This window comes from Ammospiza caudacuta, chromosome 17 (genome assembly GCF_027887145.1).
Source record: "Ammospiza caudacuta isolate bAmmCau1 chromosome 17, bAmmCau1.pri, whole genome shotgun sequence".
Classification (NCBI taxonomy): Eukaryota; Metazoa; Chordata; class Aves; order Passeriformes; family Passerellidae; genus Ammospiza; species Ammospiza caudacuta.
The window spans coordinates 3,957,904-3,975,187 of NC_080609.1; the positions used below are offsets into that span (position 1 = coordinate 3,957,904).

At 59.5% G+C, this 17,284-nt stretch overlaps 3 protein-coding genes across 4 annotated transcripts in view; 2 read left to right on the forward strand and 1 right to left on the reverse strand.

The window, feature by feature from the left end:
• Nucleotides 1-67: 67 nt before the first annotated feature.
• On the forward strand, nucleotides 68-3,893 carry ARHGDIG (Rho GDP dissociation inhibitor gamma). Its single transcript, XM_058816081.1, has 6 exons — nucleotides 68-223; nucleotides 1,361-1,546; nucleotides 2,468-2,551; nucleotides 2,641-2,717; nucleotides 3,239-3,302; nucleotides 3,393-3,893. Exons 1-6 carry the CDS (start codon nucleotides 151-153, stop codon nucleotides 3,590-3,592), a joined length of 684 nt encoding a protein of 227 aa, XP_058672064.1. The 5' UTR covers nucleotides 68-150; the 3' UTR covers nucleotides 3,593-3,893.
• A 264-nt stretch (nucleotides 3,894-4,157) lies between these two features.
• PDIA2 (protein disulfide isomerase family A member 2) lies at nucleotides 4,158-7,377 on the forward strand. Its single transcript, XM_058816181.1, has 11 exons — nucleotides 4,158-4,392; nucleotides 4,781-4,987; nucleotides 5,284-5,417; nucleotides 5,494-5,631; nucleotides 5,705-5,821; nucleotides 5,900-6,025; nucleotides 6,104-6,298; nucleotides 6,622-6,742; nucleotides 6,848-7,029; nucleotides 7,109-7,192; nucleotides 7,297-7,377. Exons 1-11 carry the CDS (start codon nucleotides 4,158-4,160, stop codon nucleotides 7,375-7,377), a joined length of 1,620 nt encoding a protein of 539 aa, XP_058672164.1.
• Nucleotides 7,378-8,024: 647 nt separating this feature from the next.
• The window catches only part of AXIN1 (axin 1), a 70,260-nt gene continuing 61,000 nt past the window's right edge, over nucleotides 8,025-17,284 (reverse strand). The window contains exons 6-9 of one of the 2 annotated variants that reach the window (XM_058815915.1): nucleotides 16,413-16,589; nucleotides 15,594-15,839; nucleotides 10,388-10,555; nucleotides 8,025-9,651 (exon numbers count right to left, since the gene is read on the reverse strand). In XM_058815915.1, the coding sequence (XP_058671898.1) occupies nucleotides 9,525-9,651; nucleotides 10,388-10,555; nucleotides 15,594-15,839; nucleotides 16,413-16,589 (718 nt within the window). In that variant the 3' untranslated portion in view covers nucleotides 8,025-9,524. Of the gene's footprint in view, nucleotides 9,652-10,387; nucleotides 10,559-15,593; nucleotides 15,840-16,412; nucleotides 16,590-17,284 lie in introns of both variants that reach the window. The other variant, XM_058815914.1, reaches the window with a different exon arrangement.

Sequence of the window (17,284 nt, forward strand, 5' to 3'; positions counted from 1 at the left end):
GCAGCGGGGAGCGCTCGGGAGCAGCCGGCACCGCCGAGCGCGGCGGCAGCGGGCGGGAGGAGCCGCCGGCACCGGCAGAGCCGCGCCCCGGGCCCCGCCAGCGGCCGCCCCGCCCGGCCCCGGGGGCGGCGGGCCCGGCACGGCCCGGCCATGCTCGGCCTGGACGTGTGCGAGGCCGGCGGGCAGCTGCTGGAGCTGCTCTGGCTGGCGCTGTGCTACCGAGGTGAGCGGCGGCGGCCGGGGGGCAGCGCCGGGGGGCACTGCCCGGGAGGGAGGGAGGGCGGGCGTCGCTCCGAGTGCCAGTCGGTTAGCATCCCCCGGGTGCCCGGTGCATCCATGAGAGAGCAGCACCCCGGGCCCGGGGGAACCGGAGCGTCCCACGGGGGACATCCCCGCTGTCCCCCTCGCTGCCTGTGGCACCTGGCCCAGGCCACCCTGCCCTGCCACCCGCGGGCAGCCCCGAGTCCCGGGGTGGGCGCATCCCTGGGCTGGGAGTGCCCCCATGCTGCCGTGACAGCCGAGGGGCAGGGCCGCGGGGGGGCCAGAGGGGCAGCAGGGCCACTGCTGTGTCCCCATCCCTGCCACTGCTGTGTCCCCATCCCTGCCACTGCTGTGTCCCCATCGCTGCCACTGCTCTGTCCCCATGGCTGCCACTGCCCTGGGACCCACAGCTTGGCCAGACCGACCCCGAGTTTTGGCCCTGCGGCCGCGGGGCTGAGCAGGCAGTGTTCTCTGCCCCGTGCTGTATTCCCAGCGTGTCCCCCGGGACGGAGTTCCAGGGGTTTTGGGGAGCTCAGTGCTCGCAGTCACAGGAGTGGGGTGGTGATGCAGTGGGCAGGGAGAGTCAGGGACTGTGGGGACATCAGCCATGCTTGTGCCCCCCGAGCAGTCTGGCAGCACCAGAGCCACCGGAGCCACCATCCCAGCGATGCCTCTTTGCCCTGCAGCGCTGCTGGTTTGGGTTTGGGGTGGGAGATGGGGCAGGAGGGTACCCAGTGGGGCTGGAGGGACTGTGGGGCGGTGACAAGGATTTCTCCGGGTGACACCAAGGGGCCCTGGGGGCTGGAGGGGTCTCCAAGCGCCCCCCAGAGCGAGCCCGCGGCGCAGGCACCAGCTCGCCCTGCTCCATGACCGTGCGGAATTCAGCCGGCGGCGACACCGCGGGTCTCAGCTGTGCCACCAGGCCTTGGGGACACCGAGCCCGGCAGCCTGGCCTCGGCTCCGGCAGGGCACCGGCCTGGCCTCCCCGCGGGATTCCCCTGTCACAGCCCAGCCACCCCCTGCCCAGCGGAGCCTCCGTGTCGGGGGCAGGGGGTGTCCCCGGGGTGTCCCCGGAGCTGCCACCGCCTGTCCCCCGCAGACATCATGGCTGACAAGGAGGGGGTGACGCTATCGCTGGAGGAGGAGGAGGAGGATGCCGACGCGGCCCTGGCGTACAAGACGCCGGAGAAGAAGAGCCTGCGGGAGATCCAGGAGCTGGACCCGGGGGATGAGAGCCTGCGGAAGTACAAGCAGGCGCTGCTGGGTGCCATCCCCGCTGCCGTGGGTAAGGCTGGGGCTGCGGGCGGCTTTGGGCACCCCGGCGGCCCCAGCGGGCTCGGGGAGCTCGGGCAGGGAGCGCCCCGCGGGGCATCCCCGGCGGGGAGGGCGCATCCCGGCTGGAATCGCCCGTGGGCGCCGCCCGTGCCCCCCACCCGCGCACAGAGCCCGGCATTCCCCGCCGACAGCGCCGGGGCCCGGGGACCCCGCAGTTGCCGTGGTTACGGGATCACCGCCGCAGTTTCCATAGGAACGGCTACAGGGAACCGGGAAATTCATGGGGATGACAGAGAGGAGCGAGCGGCGGGGGCGGGGGTGGAGCACCGGGGTAGCACCGCTGCCCGGGGGACCAGACCGTGCCCCCATGGCCCCCACGGGCTCCCCACCCCGGGCCGGTGCTGCTCTGCGCTGGGGGTGACCGGGGAGCTCCACGGGCCCGGCACCGTTCATGTCCATCCAGGAATTCATCCAGGAGGGTGCAAACTGGGGGGGGGGGGGGAGAGCCGGCACAGCAGCGGGGGCATGGGGGGGCACCGTGGTGTGTGTGAAAGCTGGGGCAGGGCAGGGTGGGCTGAGGGGTGAATGAGACCAGTGCCCACCTCAAGGGGTGCATTCATTGACTGCACGCGCTGCTTCCTCATCCTCTGCTCCCCCTTGTTCTGCTCCTGAGCCAGGGAATGGTATCCCCTGGGAAATACTCATGTCAGGGTCCTTTAAACGTGATCTTACCCCAAAGGGCAGTGGTGGGGTGACCTGAGGGGCACCTGCTCTCCTGTGCCCTGCCTGGCACTCACTCACTTTAACACCCCACCACGGACATTGTGGCCCTTCCCACACAGCCATGAGCAGCCCCTTGGCTCTCTGGGATGGAGGTGATGGTGGGGCTGGCCATGGTGGGTAAGGGCTGGGCCCTGCTGCTTGTCCCCAGATGCCAGCGTGCCCAACGTGCAGGTGACGAAGCTGACACTGATGTGCGAGCAGGCGCCAGGGCCCATCACCATGGACCTGACAGGTGAGCCTGGGGACACCTGGCGGGGAGGAGGAGGAGAAGGGGGAGGAGGAAGAAGGGGTACTGGGCTGATGGTCCATCTGCCTGTGCAGGAGACCTGGAGGAGCTGAGAGGCCGGGCCTTTGTGCTGAAGGAAGGGGTGGACTACAGAGTGAAGGTGTCCTTCAAGGTGAGGGGAGTGCGTGGTGCTCTGCTGCCCCCACACCAGGGGTTCCCCACCCTGAGGGGTCCTTGTTACGCTGGGACCCTGCCCCACAGTGTCCCTCCTGCCACCCATGGGTCCCTGCTTGTCCCAGGGTCTCTGCCTTGGCATATCCTCTTCCACCCTTTACCCTTGGGGTCCGTGCCCCTCTGGGGGTCTCTGCCCACCCTGAGTTCCCTCCTGGGTCACTGCCACCCTGGGGATCCTTGTTGTCCCCACGGTTCCTGCCACCCCATGGTTCCTGCCACCCCAGAATCCTCGCTTCTCCCAGAGATCCCAGCAGTGCTGCCTATCCAAGGGTTTCCTAGAGGTCCCTGCCCCTCCTGGGGGGGATCCCTGCCATCTCTGAGTCCCTGCCCCTCCTGGAGTTACCCGCCAGCCTTTGATGCTGCTGAATCCTGACATCCTGGAAACCGTGGATGTCAGGATTCCAGGGGTCCCTATGCCGTGGGCACAGTCCCCCAGTCCCCGCTGCCTTGTGCCCGCAGGTGAACAGGGAGATCGTCTGCGGGCTGCGCTGCCTGCACCTCACCTACCGCCGGGGCCGGCCCGGTGAGTGGGGCTGGGGGCTGGGGCGGGGGCTGGGGACCCCCACGGCACCCCGGCCCCGCTCACCCGTCCCTCTGTCCCCTCCCGGCCCAGTGGACCGCGACGTGTTCATGGTGGGCAGCTACGCGCCGCGGGCCGAGGAGTACGAGGTGGTGACGCCGGCGGAGGAGGCGCCGCGGGGGTGGCTGGCGCGGGGCTCCTACCGCGTCCGCTCGCTCGTCACCGACGACGACAAGGCCGAGCACCTGAGCTGGGAGTGGGGCCTGTGCATAAAGAAGGCTTGGGAGGACTGAGCCCGCCCCGCAGCCGCTCCCCCCGCGCTCGGGGCCCAGGGGCCGCCGTCCCGGCACCGCCGCGCTTGCCCCGGTCGCGTCAGGGGTTCGGGGGGGGTCCCTTAGCGAGTGAGAGCCCGTGGTCGTGGTCTTCGCAACCAAAGTTATTTTTAATTGCTCTTTTTTTTTAAACCTCGACGCCCGCCTGGTCCTCACGGCGTGCCCATCGCTGGGGCCGGGGCTGTGACCGTGCCGTGGCGGTGCCGTGCCCGGTACCCGCCCGCTCGCAGGCTGTGCTCTTCCATCGCCATTAAACCCTACAGACTGGTCTCTTACTGGTGTCTCTGTGTCCCCACCGCCTATGCCTGTCCCCTGCTCCCTGTCCCCTGCTCCCTGTCCCCATCCCGCTGGCCGGGTCTCCCTGGCGGGGACGAGCTCTGGAAAACGCCACCTGGTCCCGCTGCCTTATCGGCCGGGCCGGGCAGCCAGTAGCGGAGGGCCACGAGCCCCAGGGGACAGGCACAACCCGCCCCCAGGTCCCTTATCTGCGTCCTCCTCCCTGGACAACATCTCCAGCGCCGGCACCATGCGCGGCTGCGGGTCCCGGCTGGTTTGGCTGCTGGTGCTGTCGCTGGCCTGGCTGGGCCCGGCTTTGGGGGGTGAGGATGAGGATGAAGAGGTGATAGAAGAGGAGGAAAAGGAGAAGAAAGAGGATGAAGTGCTCTCAGATGAGATCAAGGAGGAGGACAATGTCCTGGTGCTCCATGAGCACAACTTTGCCCGTGCCCTGAGTGAGCACCAGCTGCTGCTGGTGGAGTTCTGTGAGTGCCCCAGGGCGGGCAGGGCTGTGGGCAGGGCAGGAGTGGGGCAGGGAATGTGGGCAGGGGGATCGGCCTGGCTGAGTGTGGGCAGAACATGGACATGGACACATGTACAGCAGGGTACAGACACAGGAGGTGGGGTGGGCAGGGGCAAGGCTATGGGACAGAGGGACAAGGGCACAGGCCATGTGACAGGGCATGGGATGGGGACAGACACACGGAGCAGGGACACAGGCAGAGCATGGGTGAGGGTGCTTAGCATGGGCATGGGGCACAAAACATGGTGTGGGTGTGGGACAGCGGCACAGGCTGGGGCCCAGTGGGCTCACACAGCCATTGGGCTGTCCCCACACCTGTCCCCGTTATCAATGCTGTCCCCTGCCCACAGACGCGCCGTGGTGTGGGCACTGCCAGCAGCTGGCTCCTGCCTTTGCCCAGGCAGCCACTGAGCTGAAGAACGAGTCCAGCCCAGCCCGGCTGGGCAAGGTGGATGCCACGGCACAGACAGACCTGGCCACTGAGTTTGGCATCACCTCCTACCCCACGCTCAAGCTCTTCCGTGATGGCAACCGCACCCACCCCCTGGAATACACCGGTAGGGCTGAGGCTCCACACAGTGTCCCTGGCAGCCATCGAGGGGGACACTGCCATGGGACTGGGGTGGGTGGCAGAGGCTGATGGTCGATGGTGGCACTGTCCTTGTGGGTGTCATAGGGTGGTGATGGGGAGAGGGGTGGCCATGTCCTGGTGGTGATAATGGACAGGTGACAGCGTGATGTCTGAGGTGGTGATGGTGGGCAGTGCCACGGTGCTGTGGCGGGTGGCTGAGGCTGGTGGCACAGGGAGGGGTGGCAGCCTGGAGAGGGGTGTCAGGTGACATCTGTGTGCCAGGCCGCATGGACAGCCGGGGCATCGTGCTCTGGATGCAGCGCCGGGCGGGCCCCAGCGCCACGCTGCTGCAGGACACCGACACCACCGCAGCCTTCATCGACTCCCGGGACCTGGTGGCCATCGGCTTCTTCAAGGTGGGCTGGGGTTGGCTGGGGCTGGATCATGGCCATGGCCTGGCTGTGGCTGTGGCACTCACGGGTGGCTGTGCAGGACCTGGAGGGTGAGGCAGCCCAGGCGTTCTTTGAGGTGGCTGCAGAGATGGTGGACCTGACGTTCGGCGTGGCAGAGGCAGCGGAGCTCTTCCAGGCCTACGGGCTGTCAGCTGACACCGTCTGCCTGTTCAAGAAGGTGAGGGAGTGGCAGGGGAGTGGTGGGACCATCCTGCCCTCCCCTCAGCCCTCACAGGCCCCTGCCCTGGCAGTTTGATGAGAGACAGACAAACTTCCCTGTGGACCCGGCACGGGGGCTGGACACGGCCGAGCTCACGCGGCTGCTCCGCGTCCACAGCCTGCAGCTGGTGATGGAGTTCACCAACGAGGTACAGCCCGTCCCCAGCCCTGCCACTGTCCCCTGACAGACACGGCTGCCCTGCCCTCATTGTCCTCCTCCTCCCCAGACCTCCAACCAGATCTTCAGTGCCAAGATCCCCCATCACATGCTGCTCTTCCTCAACAAGTCCTCACCGGAGCAGCTGTCGCTGCAGGACGGCTTCAGGGCAGCTGCCGGTGGCTTCAGGGGTGAGGTGAGGTGGCCCCATGGAAGGGACACGGAGGGTGGCTCTGGGACTCCCCAGGCTCAGTGTCCCCCATTCCCTGCCCAGGTGCTCTTTGTGGTGGTGGATGTAACCGGGCACGGCGCCAATGTCCTGTCCTTCTTTGGCATGACCGCTGCTGACGCCCCCACCCTGCGCCTGGTGAGGATGAAGAACAACCGCAAGTACCAGATGGAGCAGGACAACTTCTCGGAGTCGGCCATCCGCGCCTTCATCCAGGGCGTGCTGGATGGCAAGATCAAGGTGAGCCCTGCAGTACGATGGGCTCTGCCCTGTGGGGAGAGATGGGCTGTTGGCTTAGGAGCCCAAGGATGATGGATGGTTGTGTGGTGAACAGCAGGGACCTGTTTGCTGATGCTCCAGCTGCCAGGCTTGAGGATTTGGGGGTTTGTTATGGGCAAGGAGGCAGGATACTGCTGCCATGGAGACACACAGAGCTGGGATGGCAGCAGAGGGGAAGATGTGGTCCAAAAGGCAGCACAGGAACACACTCCAGCCTGCACTGTGCCTCAGAGGCCTCTGGCACTGCTCAGCCCAGACTGTGGCTGTCCTGACTGTCCCCACAGCCTCGCCTGCTGAGTGCAGAGCCCCCTGAGGACTGGGACACACAGCCTGTTAAAGTCCTGGTGGGGAAGACCTTCGAGCAGGTGGCTTTCGATGAGACCAAGAACGTCTTTGTCAAGTTCTGTAAGTGCCACCCACGTCCCTCCCTGTGCTCTGCCATGGGGCTCAGCCCCTCCAGGACAGCCCCAGCCCTGTCCCAGCCCCCTGCTCAGTGTCCCCACCCCACAGATGCACCGTGGTGCCCCCACTGCCAGGCCATGGAGGCCGCCTGGGAGGAGCTGGCCGAGCGCTACAAGGACCGCGAGGACATCGTCATCGCCAAGATGGACTCCACGGCCAACGAGCTGGAGAACATCACCATCCACGGCTACCCCACCCTGCACTACTTCCCTGCAGGGCCGGGCAGGAAGGTATGTGTGGGCACCGGTGGGGCCACCAGCACCTGGGGGACGGTGGCACCCTGAGCGCCCTCTGCTCCCATGGCTCCAGATGATTGAGTATAAGAGCAGCCGAGATGTGGAGACCTTCTCCAAGTTCCTGGAAAACGGGGGGACACTGCCTGAGGAGCCTCCGGTGAGTGAGGTCAGGGGCTGGGGGATGGATCCTGCAGGATGGGACAGGGACAGGGTCAGGCAGGGGGTGTGTGTCCCTCCATGCCTCACTGCCGCCTTCTCCAGGTGACCAAGGCCCCTGGGAACGGCACGGGCAAGGAGGACCCGAGTGCGCCACGGACGGACGAATCCCGGGATGAGCTGTGAGCCCTGTCCTACTCAGGCATGTGCTATAAACCACCTGGAAACAATGTGGGCTCTGCTCTGTGTCTGTGTCTATGTGCTGGGAGCAGCCACCTGTCCTGGGCACACAGCAGGGCCTGTGTCCTCCTGGGGCAGCTGTGCCATTGCATTGATCCTGGCAACCCTGCAATGGCACCAGGTGGCCAAGGAGCTCTCCGTGCTGCAATGGTGGGGTTCAGGTGATGGGGGACCAGCTGGGGTCTCTCCTTCATGACACACCAGACCCAGGCAATCCCCAGGAGCTGCTGTCACAGCCAAGGCAGGCAACATGGGGTTCTACGGGCATGTAAGCCTGGCCTGTAGCCTCTGGCAACTCCAGCACTGTCCCCTCTCTGCTGAGCCATTCCTTCAGGGGCAACATGCTGGTCCTGTTGGGCCAGGATGTGCTCAGCCGCCCCTCCAGGGAGCTCAGAGCAGCCCCAGTCCCACCCTGTGCCCTTCACCAATCCTGCCCCATCCTCTGTCTATCCCAGAGGCTGCTGAGGGCCTGGGCCTGCTCCACAGGGAAGGAAAAAAAGCAGCAGGCAGTGGGATGTGGGGTTTTATTTCATTTTATCCAAGTACCTTTGAAAAGATCATTGTACAAGTCAGCACATGAGAATGCAGAGGAAATGCTGGGGCTGCACGGCCACTGTACATATTTACAGGGACCCCCCAAAAAAAAGGGGGGGACGGAAATCCCGGGCACGCCAACACCCTCACCAGACACACCACCATCAGAACCTCAAAAAACGGAGCCAAACCCCTCGTGACAGTTCCCGGGCTGAAAACATTTGCAGATTTTGCTGGACTTCACCCAGTGCTTTAGGCAAGTCCAGCCCGTGTTTAAAGGCACTCGGTGAGGTGTACAACAGGCACAGCCCATCCTGGCACGGTGCCCTGGGCTCCTGGCAGTGCCACACTGCTGGGGCTGGGCTCTGAGCAGGGCAGTGCCACCCTGGGCCCCCGGGCTTTGGGGCAACCCCTCGGTGGGCGGGCAAGGGCTCCCTAAAGGAGCTGGCACAGAGCAGGGCTTGGGCTGGGCGAGGACAGGATGGGGGAGCACCAGCACAGCCCCAGCTTCCTTGCAGCTGAGTAACCCCAGGAGGCTTCCCAGGGCTGGAAACTGGCATCAACCACCCCCCTGGTGCAGTGCCCTCCTGCTGCCTCCCCTGGGACACACAAGCTGACAAAAGATGCAGGCTCATAAAGAGATGTATTTTGTCTTCCCCATTATGGCTCTCCTAAAGAGAGCGCTGCCTAAAGCCAGAGCTTGGACCCAGGGGTCTGGGCATGTCTGCACCAGGCACAGAGGAGTCAGAACTGCAGCACCCTCCTGGGAAGCAATCCCTTCTCCATGGGGACACAGGGGACGCACAGGAGTGTGCAAGCTGTGGGATGCCAGCACCCAGCCTGCCACCCTGGCTCTGAGCTGCTCCTTGCTCTGTGGAAGCCCCCAACAGGCACTGACCCTTCTATCCCCTGGGGATTTACTCGGCTGCAAGGAAGCTCAGGAGGAGAAAACAAGACCCATCCTACCACGTCCAGCAGCTGAGCCTGCAGAGGGGGCCACAGGTGACTCCTTCCAAATGGCTCAATGATCTTCACAGCCCCTTTGGAGTGGGGTCACCCCTTCCAAGCCGGTGGGGTGAGGGCAGCTCTACCCCGTGGTGCTCCAGAGCCATCCATGCTGGGAGAGCAGGGCAGGGTGCCAGGAAAGCATGGAGCAGCCGAGTCTGATGGGTGGCTGTACACTTTGGGTGAGTTCTGCAGTACCTGTATGTTTTACATTTACATAAGAGCACTGTGACATTGGAAATATTTTCCTTTTATTACAATATATCAAAAATATGCAGCTTTAGTAAACAAGGTCATATTACACTTTCTAATGCACTGTACAATGCTACATTACACTTATATTCGGTATGGAGAGGGAGCCCAGGCTCCCACTGGCAGGTTTGTGGGGTGGAAGGGCATCCACTGCCATCCTGGAGCTTGCCCAGATCCGTGCTGAAGGCAGAGCTGCCGCCCTCTGCCCTGGGCTCGCCTGGTGCCCGTGGTGGCAGCTCTGCCCCAGGCCTTCTCCTCCGGTCCCAGAGTCCTTCACAGTCCTGTCCTCACCGCCCTGGAGCCTAATCAATCTTCTCCACCTTCCCAATGATCTTCTCTTCAAAGATGGGCAGGATGGTGTCATCCTCCCGCACCTCCTCGAAGACCACACCACAGTCGAACTCGTCGCTCACTTTCTTAAAGTAATACCTGAAAAAAACAGAAATGGGGAAGGGGGAGAGGGAAAAAAATGCAGATGAATGGTCATAGGGCACCATGATCCCCAAACCTGGGTGCAGCCCTTCCATGGCTCTGAGCTCGTGGAGCACAGGAAGATACTGCCCCAGACATGGAGGGCACTGAGGCCACACTCCTGCCCTGCCCTCAACAGTGACCACAGAAAGTGGTCAGGATCCATGTTAGCATGGTCAGGAGCTCCAGCCCTGAATCCAAGTCCATTCACAGCTCTCCCAAAAGCAGTGGACGAGGCATCTGTGTTGGTGGAGCATTTCTAGGCAGGCTTTCCCATGGCAGCTTCTATTGGAAGCAGGAACTTGGAGAGCTCCACACCCCACATCTGATGGCTTTAGGACCCTGGCAGGACCCAACCTCCCTGTCCTCACCAAAGGGAACTTTGAGAGGAGCAAAACCAACTCTGAATTTAGAGGGTCCCCAGAGCATCACTGAGCATTGACTGCACCTGCCCAGGAACCCGCAGGGCAGTTCAGCAGCTCCTGCTGTAGGTGCAAACCATGATGCGGGACATTTCTGCTACAAAACCCAACCTCCCTCTCTCCTGCTCACCAGCCACATCCTCAGCACAGCATGCCCTGAGGAAGCCCTCCTGATCCACCCTCCCCTTTGTGGGGACAACTCCGCTGTGTCCTGGCAGTGGCATCTGCCAGGGGTCACCAACAGCTGCTGGCAGGCTGGGAGCAGCCCTTACCTGTAGTTCCCTTTCTTGGTCAGCAGCTCCTTGAACTGTCCCAGGGTGACCACGCGGCCCTTGACCAGCGTGCGGTAGGGGATGGGCTCCCCACAGAAGTAATAGGCCACCACGATGTTCTCGCAGGGCTGCGCCGCGCCGCTGCCCGGCCTCTTCTGGGGCTTCAACCTGCTGGGAACACACACAGGGACCTGCTCAGGGCCAGCCAGGGGCTCACAGCCATCCTGCTGGGCACCTGGCAGGGCTCGGGGCTGCTGGGTGAAGGAGCAGGTCAGGAATGCAGGGCAGTCCCTGAGCATCGCCTGCAGCTCTCCAGGCACACAGACACACACCAAGCTTGGTCAAGGAGCACTTGGAAAGGCTGAACGAGGCCAGGACACAGCTACAAGGAGGGTGCAGGCTCTAACTCAGCCCCCTTGTGCTGTCTCCAGGCTTTGGGAGGGTACAGCCCTCCTCACAGCATGGTTTGGGGAGTCACTGGCAGAGCAGCCCAGGCCAAGGCAGCAGAGCCAGGTGACCATCATCTCCATCACCATCTCACCATGCTCCTGGTGCCCACCAGCACACAGGGCATGAGCATGCAGACAGTGCCCAGACTGCTTGGGATTATTGTCACCATGACCACAACAGCCCAGCAGGGCTTTCCAGTGGCCCACATCTGCAGGCAGGATGTTCCTGCACCCCACAGCTGCCCATGGCACCTCTCCCAGAGTACCTGGAGGTCGGAGGGGATGGAGCTCCCAGCATGGCATGTCCTGGAGACTCTGCTGCCTGCCCTGTCCATGCAGGGTGCCAAGGCAGCTGCCATCCCCAAAACCTCAGTGACTTTGCACCTCCTTTGTTTTCCCAGCTCTCAAAATGCTGGTCTGGTCTTTGCTTCCAGCCCACACACCAGGTTCAGCTTTGTGGTGCCATCACTAGACTGAAACTGTCAGCCCAGCCCTCACCCCATTTTCAGAGACAGACAAAAGCAACAATAATTCAGCTCAGGGTACTTTGCCCTTCTCAGAGCCTTTCATCTGGGGTGCTGAAAACGCTGCACAAACATTGGAGCAGCCTACACAAATTGGTACCTTGGCATGCGTGGTCTGAGCCAGAGGCAGCCTTCCCTTTCAAAGTCACATAAAACACATTTGGCAGCTTTAAAAAAAATATTTTAAAAGCACACTGGATAAAAAAAGATGATTTTGTATATACATGACTGGAAAGTTGCTGTAAAAACCATAGGATCTGCCAAGCACATGAGGTAATCGCAGTTTTGGAAATGACTCTGACCTTAACCTTTAAACAGTGGCTGGCGGGCAGAGCACCTTTTCATGGTGTGCCCACATAAACACTGGCACTGCAAACCAGCACCAGACACAGCCTTTCCTCCTCTTCCTACAGGCATGAGAGGTCTAAAGTTCAGCTGAACAATCTTCCGGGTGCCTGCTCTGCCTGGGAGAGCTTTGGGGAAGATGCAGCACCCTGAGAGGGAAGGGTCTGCTCCTGGTGCCAGCAGAGCTCCCCGAGCCTCTCCCATCTCTGTATCAAAATACAGGATGCCCTTTAGCTAGAAAAACATTAAGGAATTGAGTCATCCTTGGAAAAAAAAATATAAGCCATTTAAAGGGAAAATGGGTCATAAATTCAGGCAAATTCAGTGAATCCTGTGAGCCAGAAGTTAATTGAAGGGGTTTGGAAAACCTCAAAGTCTGTAAGTTTCTCTTAATCCTGGTAGAGACAAGCCATGACTAAGAGAGGGCTGCTGTGTGCCTGGGGACATGGGGACAAGGTGATGAGCCTGGAGCAGGAGCAGAGCTGCTTCCTCAGGGCTGCTGCTCTCCTTTGCCTGGGGAGATGGAGAGGACAGAACATCCCTGAGCTCTCCCAGAAGCAAGAGGGGACTGTGCCAGTGGCTGGAATTGTCCTTCCTCCTGCTGGGCACTTCACACCTGGGAGGCCATTCCTGAACGTACTCAGCCTGACTCCAGTGAGATGTGCCCTGAAAATGACGCCTGAAGCAATGCCCAAACATGATCTTGGCAGACAAAGAAGGGACACTGACCAGCCGTCCTTTTTCCCCTTTTTGAAAATGGGGACTATGCTTTCCCTTTTCCACTCAGTGGAAACTTGTCCAGACTCCCATGACTTCTCAAATATGATGGACAGTGGCTCAGACACTTCATCCACCAGTGCCCTCAGGTCCTGTGGGTGGATTTCATCAGGTCCCACGGACTTGTGCACCTTCAAGTTCTTTAGATGGTCTCAAACCTCATCCTCTCCTACTGTGGGTGGCACTTTTCTCTCCCAGTCCCTGCCTTTGTCTGTGCCTCAGGTGCTGTGGTTGGAGCACTCAAAGCCATTGAGTAGCTCAGCCTTTTGCAGGCCCCAGGTAAGCAGCTCTCCCATTTCCTCCCAGACAGGGCCCACATTTCCCCAGTGTTCCTTTTATCACCGATGTACCAAAAGATGATTTTCCTGTTGCTTTAATTCCATCAGCAGAACTCACACACACCCCAAACTGCAGCCATGGAGCTGTGGCAGGCTGAAGCAGAGCTGATGAATACGGAATCACTGACACAGTGATTACATTGTACATCCACTGACAATGTAATTTTCCAAGAGCTCCCCTAAGGAGAATGAAACAACACAACTGTCTCCACTTTCGTCATTGCCAAGAGATCTCCTGAGACTTTGGCTTGCACATAAAGGCCATCAGAGCGACTCCGAGCCCTGCCTCATTAAATCTGCCACCTGCACCCATCTCCTGGGTGTCAGTGTGACCCAGAAACACTGCCAGGTACCACACCCTGCCCCTTCTGAGATCACCTCCCACTGCTGTGTTTGTCACAAGCACAAAATACCATCCAGCAGGGAAACAGCAGCACTCATCCCCCTCACTGCATCTGCATCTCAGTCCTGACCCAAGCTGTGCATCCCACCAGGGCTGGGACAGGGAACCCTGTCTGGTCTGGTTTGCAGCACCAATCCAAGCTTGCTGTGATGCAAAGGTGTTCAGCTGGCTCCAAGTCAACCCTGGGGCTGGAGAGCTCTGGAAAGCCCAAAATGCACCCAGCAGATGTTACCAACCACCAGTTCTGCTCCTCTTCCAATCCTGAGCCAACAGAATTAGTTCCAATTCATGCTAAATGTTCTCCCTGCTTGCAAAAAATCCTTTCTGTGAGGAGCTGGTATTAATTACTACAATCCAGCTGTGAAATGAGAGACTGAGCTACAGGAAATGGCTCAAAACCTGTCTGCCCATGGAAAGGAACAACCTGCTGGTCGCTGGGACACCAATGCTGGGCCCTGGTGTGCTGCTGGATCTGCAGGTCATTAGCACTGGATGGTCAATCCTGAATGGCTTGCCAGCAGCAGCCAGGTTCCTGTCTCAGAGATCAGGGTGAAATAGGGAGAGAAATGCTTTTTCTGGAAGGATATTTCAAATCCCAGCACAGTCACTGCAGGTGCCTCAGTGATTTTCAGTGCGGCAGTGCTGGGTGAGAGCAGGGCTGCTGGCAGGGGCAGTTTGGGGGGCAAGGCCACTGCTGGGAGGGCTGTGCCACAGGGGAGTGGCTGCAGAGCTGGAGAACCGTGCTGGCAAGGCCAGTCTGGCACAGCGTGCTCTCCACCCACAGCCAGCTCAGCTGGAGCCTCAAGGACACCTCTGGGCTCACCTCCACCTCTCTGTGCTTCCCCAAGGCTATTGACAAACCTGGGACACTGGCTCCAATTTCCCAGAGCTCTCCAAAGCTCCTGACTGGAATAAATGGTGTTTTCATGGGAGTTTCAACTTTGTTCTCACTGAGCTGTGGGATCTATTTCAAGGTGGGCTCCTGGGCTAACCAGAGCAGGAGCTTTCTAAAAAGCTCAGGTGTGCTGCAGCTGTAGCAGCCAATCCTACCAAAATCCAACTCAGAGATTTCAACATCCAGAAATCTTTGGCTCCCTGGGGACCACTGTATCCATTTTTGCCTGCTACTGGACACTGACACATTTACTTTTCATAAACAGCTTCCCACTGGTGAATGTCACTCTGGTTTTCCAGGCCTGGGGCAGGGCTGGGGGATCAGTGCATCACTGGCAGAAGAGCCAGACCTCATGGAGAGGCAGTGGAAGTAGAGCAGCCCAGCACTGGGACTGCTCAGCCCATCCTGCTGCTGGCATGCCTGGCATTTACCACACACCATGGGCTCCCTCTGTAAGCCACTCCTATAACACAGGCCAAATTAGTGTCAAAATATTAATTGCATAGCCCAGGCTGCTCTTTTCAAAGTGTGGACAGGCATTTCTGGGGAAGGTGCATGAATTTAGTACAACTATAAATGACTCTACTAATAAACCCCATCCAATTACACACGCCAAAGGTAGATCACATAAACTTGGCTTAACCTGGCTTGGGAAAGCCCTCTAATTACCTGGCCTTCAATCAATGCTCTGACATGAATACACAGAAATCTGCTACGTGGTCACTGCAAGCAAAAATAACTGCAGCCTGTCAATTAAGAGCTTCTTTTTAAAATTACATTTGTGTTTCTACCGGTCAGACCACAAAGTGTCAAGTTTTCAGAGGACAGCTGGAGAGCTGTGAAAGGTTTTTAATGGACAAAGTGCTTTTAGCTGTTAACAGTAATTATCTAGCACTTCCAAAACGCTTTTCACCAGAGAGCTCCATGTGCCTTGCAAATGATGTCTCCTGAAAGATAACACAGAGCAGGGAAATGAGCTCTGCAATAGCCATTAAGCTGAGTCACAGGAAGATGCAGTGACTTGGATATGGTCATGCAGAGTCAGAGCACAGAGCTCTCATCCAGAGGCCCCCAGTAGCCTTTGCTGGAAGCTTGTGTGAGGTGGAGATAAAGAGCACAGACAGATTTGTCTTCTGCACTTAATTCTGCTGCATCCTGATGAATTCTGCTCCTGCAGCAAGCTCTGAAGTCATTGTGTGACTGTGAATGAGTGGAGAGCCAGCGAGCACCAGGGCAGAGAGCTGTCCCAGCCATGCCCCTTCTAGATGTGCTCCCCCTGCCAGCCCCTTCCCATCCAGCCACAGATCACAAGCCCATGGCCTCAAGGTGGGCTTTCCCATTGGCACCATGTCAGAAGGACAGAAGAAGGCTTCTCTGACCTCTCTGCATGCTGGAGACCAGAGCAGAGGCCATGGCCATCCCTCAGAGCAGTCTCTCCCAGCCCTCCCACCCAGAATCACACTGTATCACCCTACCTTTGCTTAAGGGGGAGCTTTCCAGCCCTTTTCTCCTCCTCTTCCAACCTCCTGCGAGCTTCCTCCAGCTGGGTGAGAGGGTTGGGGGCCGGGTTGGGTGGCATGGTGGGGTCCTGGATGAAGGGGTGGGAGGGCTGGACGACGTTGCGGAGCTGGGCGCTGACCCAGGGGTGCACGGTCACCGGCCGCTCGATGGACAGGGGCCGCACCAGCTCGTGGGCCAGCTGCTTCTTAGCACCTGAAGAGCTGCACACAAACACCAAGGGTTCACATGGAGCACTCACATGCTCTGCACAGACACACAGACACTCCCAGATGGATCTGCTGCTGGATACAGGCACCACTGGGAAGCTCTCCACAGCACTGCGTTCAAGGGTGCGACACCAAAAATCTAAAGGAGATTTTGAGCAAGTCCTGAGACCAACCCTGAAACAAACCCCACAGATAAATGTGAGGGCTCCCATCAATCCCATACATTAAATGAACTCAGGAAAAGGCAGCTCCATCTTTTGTGGCATTCTCCCACAGGATGCCCTCCCCTGCCTACCATGTGCCATGTTATCCACCTTGGAACCACAGCAGCAATTTCCAAGATTCCCCTTGGGTTGCAACCTCCTGCCTTGGCCATGAGTTACCCTTCAGAAACAACAGCCCTCAAAGCCCCCAAGTAATCCTCAGTCTCCCAAGGGTCTAAACCCTTGTGTGGTGGATTCTTGCCTTCCCAAGATGTCTGGGAGGAAGGCAGCCTGCTGACACATCTCCCTTGTGCAGGGGGTGCAATGCAAGAGTGTTGTTATCTCTTATTCTGCCAGCCCTTACCCATGGTTTGTTTTCTTATGCCTGCTGATCTCCTTCTCTCCTTCTATGATCCACTGAAGGATCTTCTGGTTTTTCTCCACGTCTTCAGGAGATCCTGGCATCTCATAGTTGGCACCATCACTTTTCCCTGAATCGGTCTTCTTAACATTCCTTTTTGAGAGCAGACTTGCTTTCCCACTGCAAGAACAAAGCTTGGGACATTAGTGCTTTGCTTATGCCAACCACCAGAGGGGCAGAGGATGGACACACCTATCTCCAGACATGGACACATCTATCTCCAGACATGTTCCACAGCTCTACCAAAGCTCAAACCACCCATACCACAGTTCAGGCTAAGAGTAAGACTGCCTGGACCTGGGTACAGCAACTTCTCTGCCCAACAACCTGTGGGGAGAGGAAAGCTCTCCTTTGGTCTCCTGCCATGAGAAGGGCTGTGTTAAATCCCCAGCTCTTCGCTCAGAGCAGAGGTTATCCATTGTCTGTCTCTCTATGCCTGACCACTGCTTGAAACCTAGGTCCTTCCTATCACTCCCAGGTTCACTGGTACCCCAAAACTTGACTTGCCATGCCCAGAGTTTGCTTCTCACCCTCAGCTGAACGAGGCTTCACGTCATGGTGGAAGATCACAAGCCCAGCCACCTCAACCACCACAGGCAGAGGGAAGCCAGGAAAGCCAACACTCTGGCTACCCCTGTGGCTGCAGCAAAGGCTCCTGCAGGAACACCATGGCACACAGCCACGTGCCCATGCTCAGGAGGCCATGCAGGATTCCTCTGTGCTGTCATTCCATGAGATTCCCACTGTCCTAATCATCCTCTCGCTTTACTGCACAGGACCTCACTCCTGCATGGTCACTAAAAACACAGGAAAAA

What these genes read in the sequence shown, in the direction of transcription:
- ARHGDIG (XM_058816081.1), top strand. Translation starts at nt 151, where the DNA reads ATGCTCGGCCTGGACGTGTGCGAGGCCGGCGGGCAGCTGCTGGAGCTG. An exon ending in GCTGGCGCTGTGCTACCGAG is followed by an intron (nt 224 to 1,360) that starts GTGAGCGGCGGC and finishes TGTCCCCCGCAG; the next exon opens with ACATCATGGCTGACAAGGAG. An exon ending in TGCCATCCCCGCTGCCGTGG is followed by an intron (nt 1,547 to 2,467) that starts GTAAGGCTGGGG and finishes GCTTGTCCCCAG; the next exon opens with ATGCCAGCGTGCCCAACGTG.
- PDIA2 (XM_058816181.1), top strand. Translation starts at nt 4,158, where the DNA reads ATGCGCGGCTGCGGGTCCCGGCTGGTTTGGCTGCTGGTGCTGTCGCTG. An exon ending in GCTGCTGCTGGTGGAGTTCT is followed by an intron (nt 4,393 to 4,780) that starts GTGAGTGCCCCA and finishes CCCTGCCCACAG; the next exon opens with ACGCGCCGTGGTGTGGGCAC. An exon ending in CCGTCTGCCTGTTCAAGAAG is followed by an intron (nt 5,632 to 5,704) that starts GTGAGGGAGTGG and finishes CTGCCCTGGCAG; the next exon opens with TTTGATGAGAGACAGACAAA.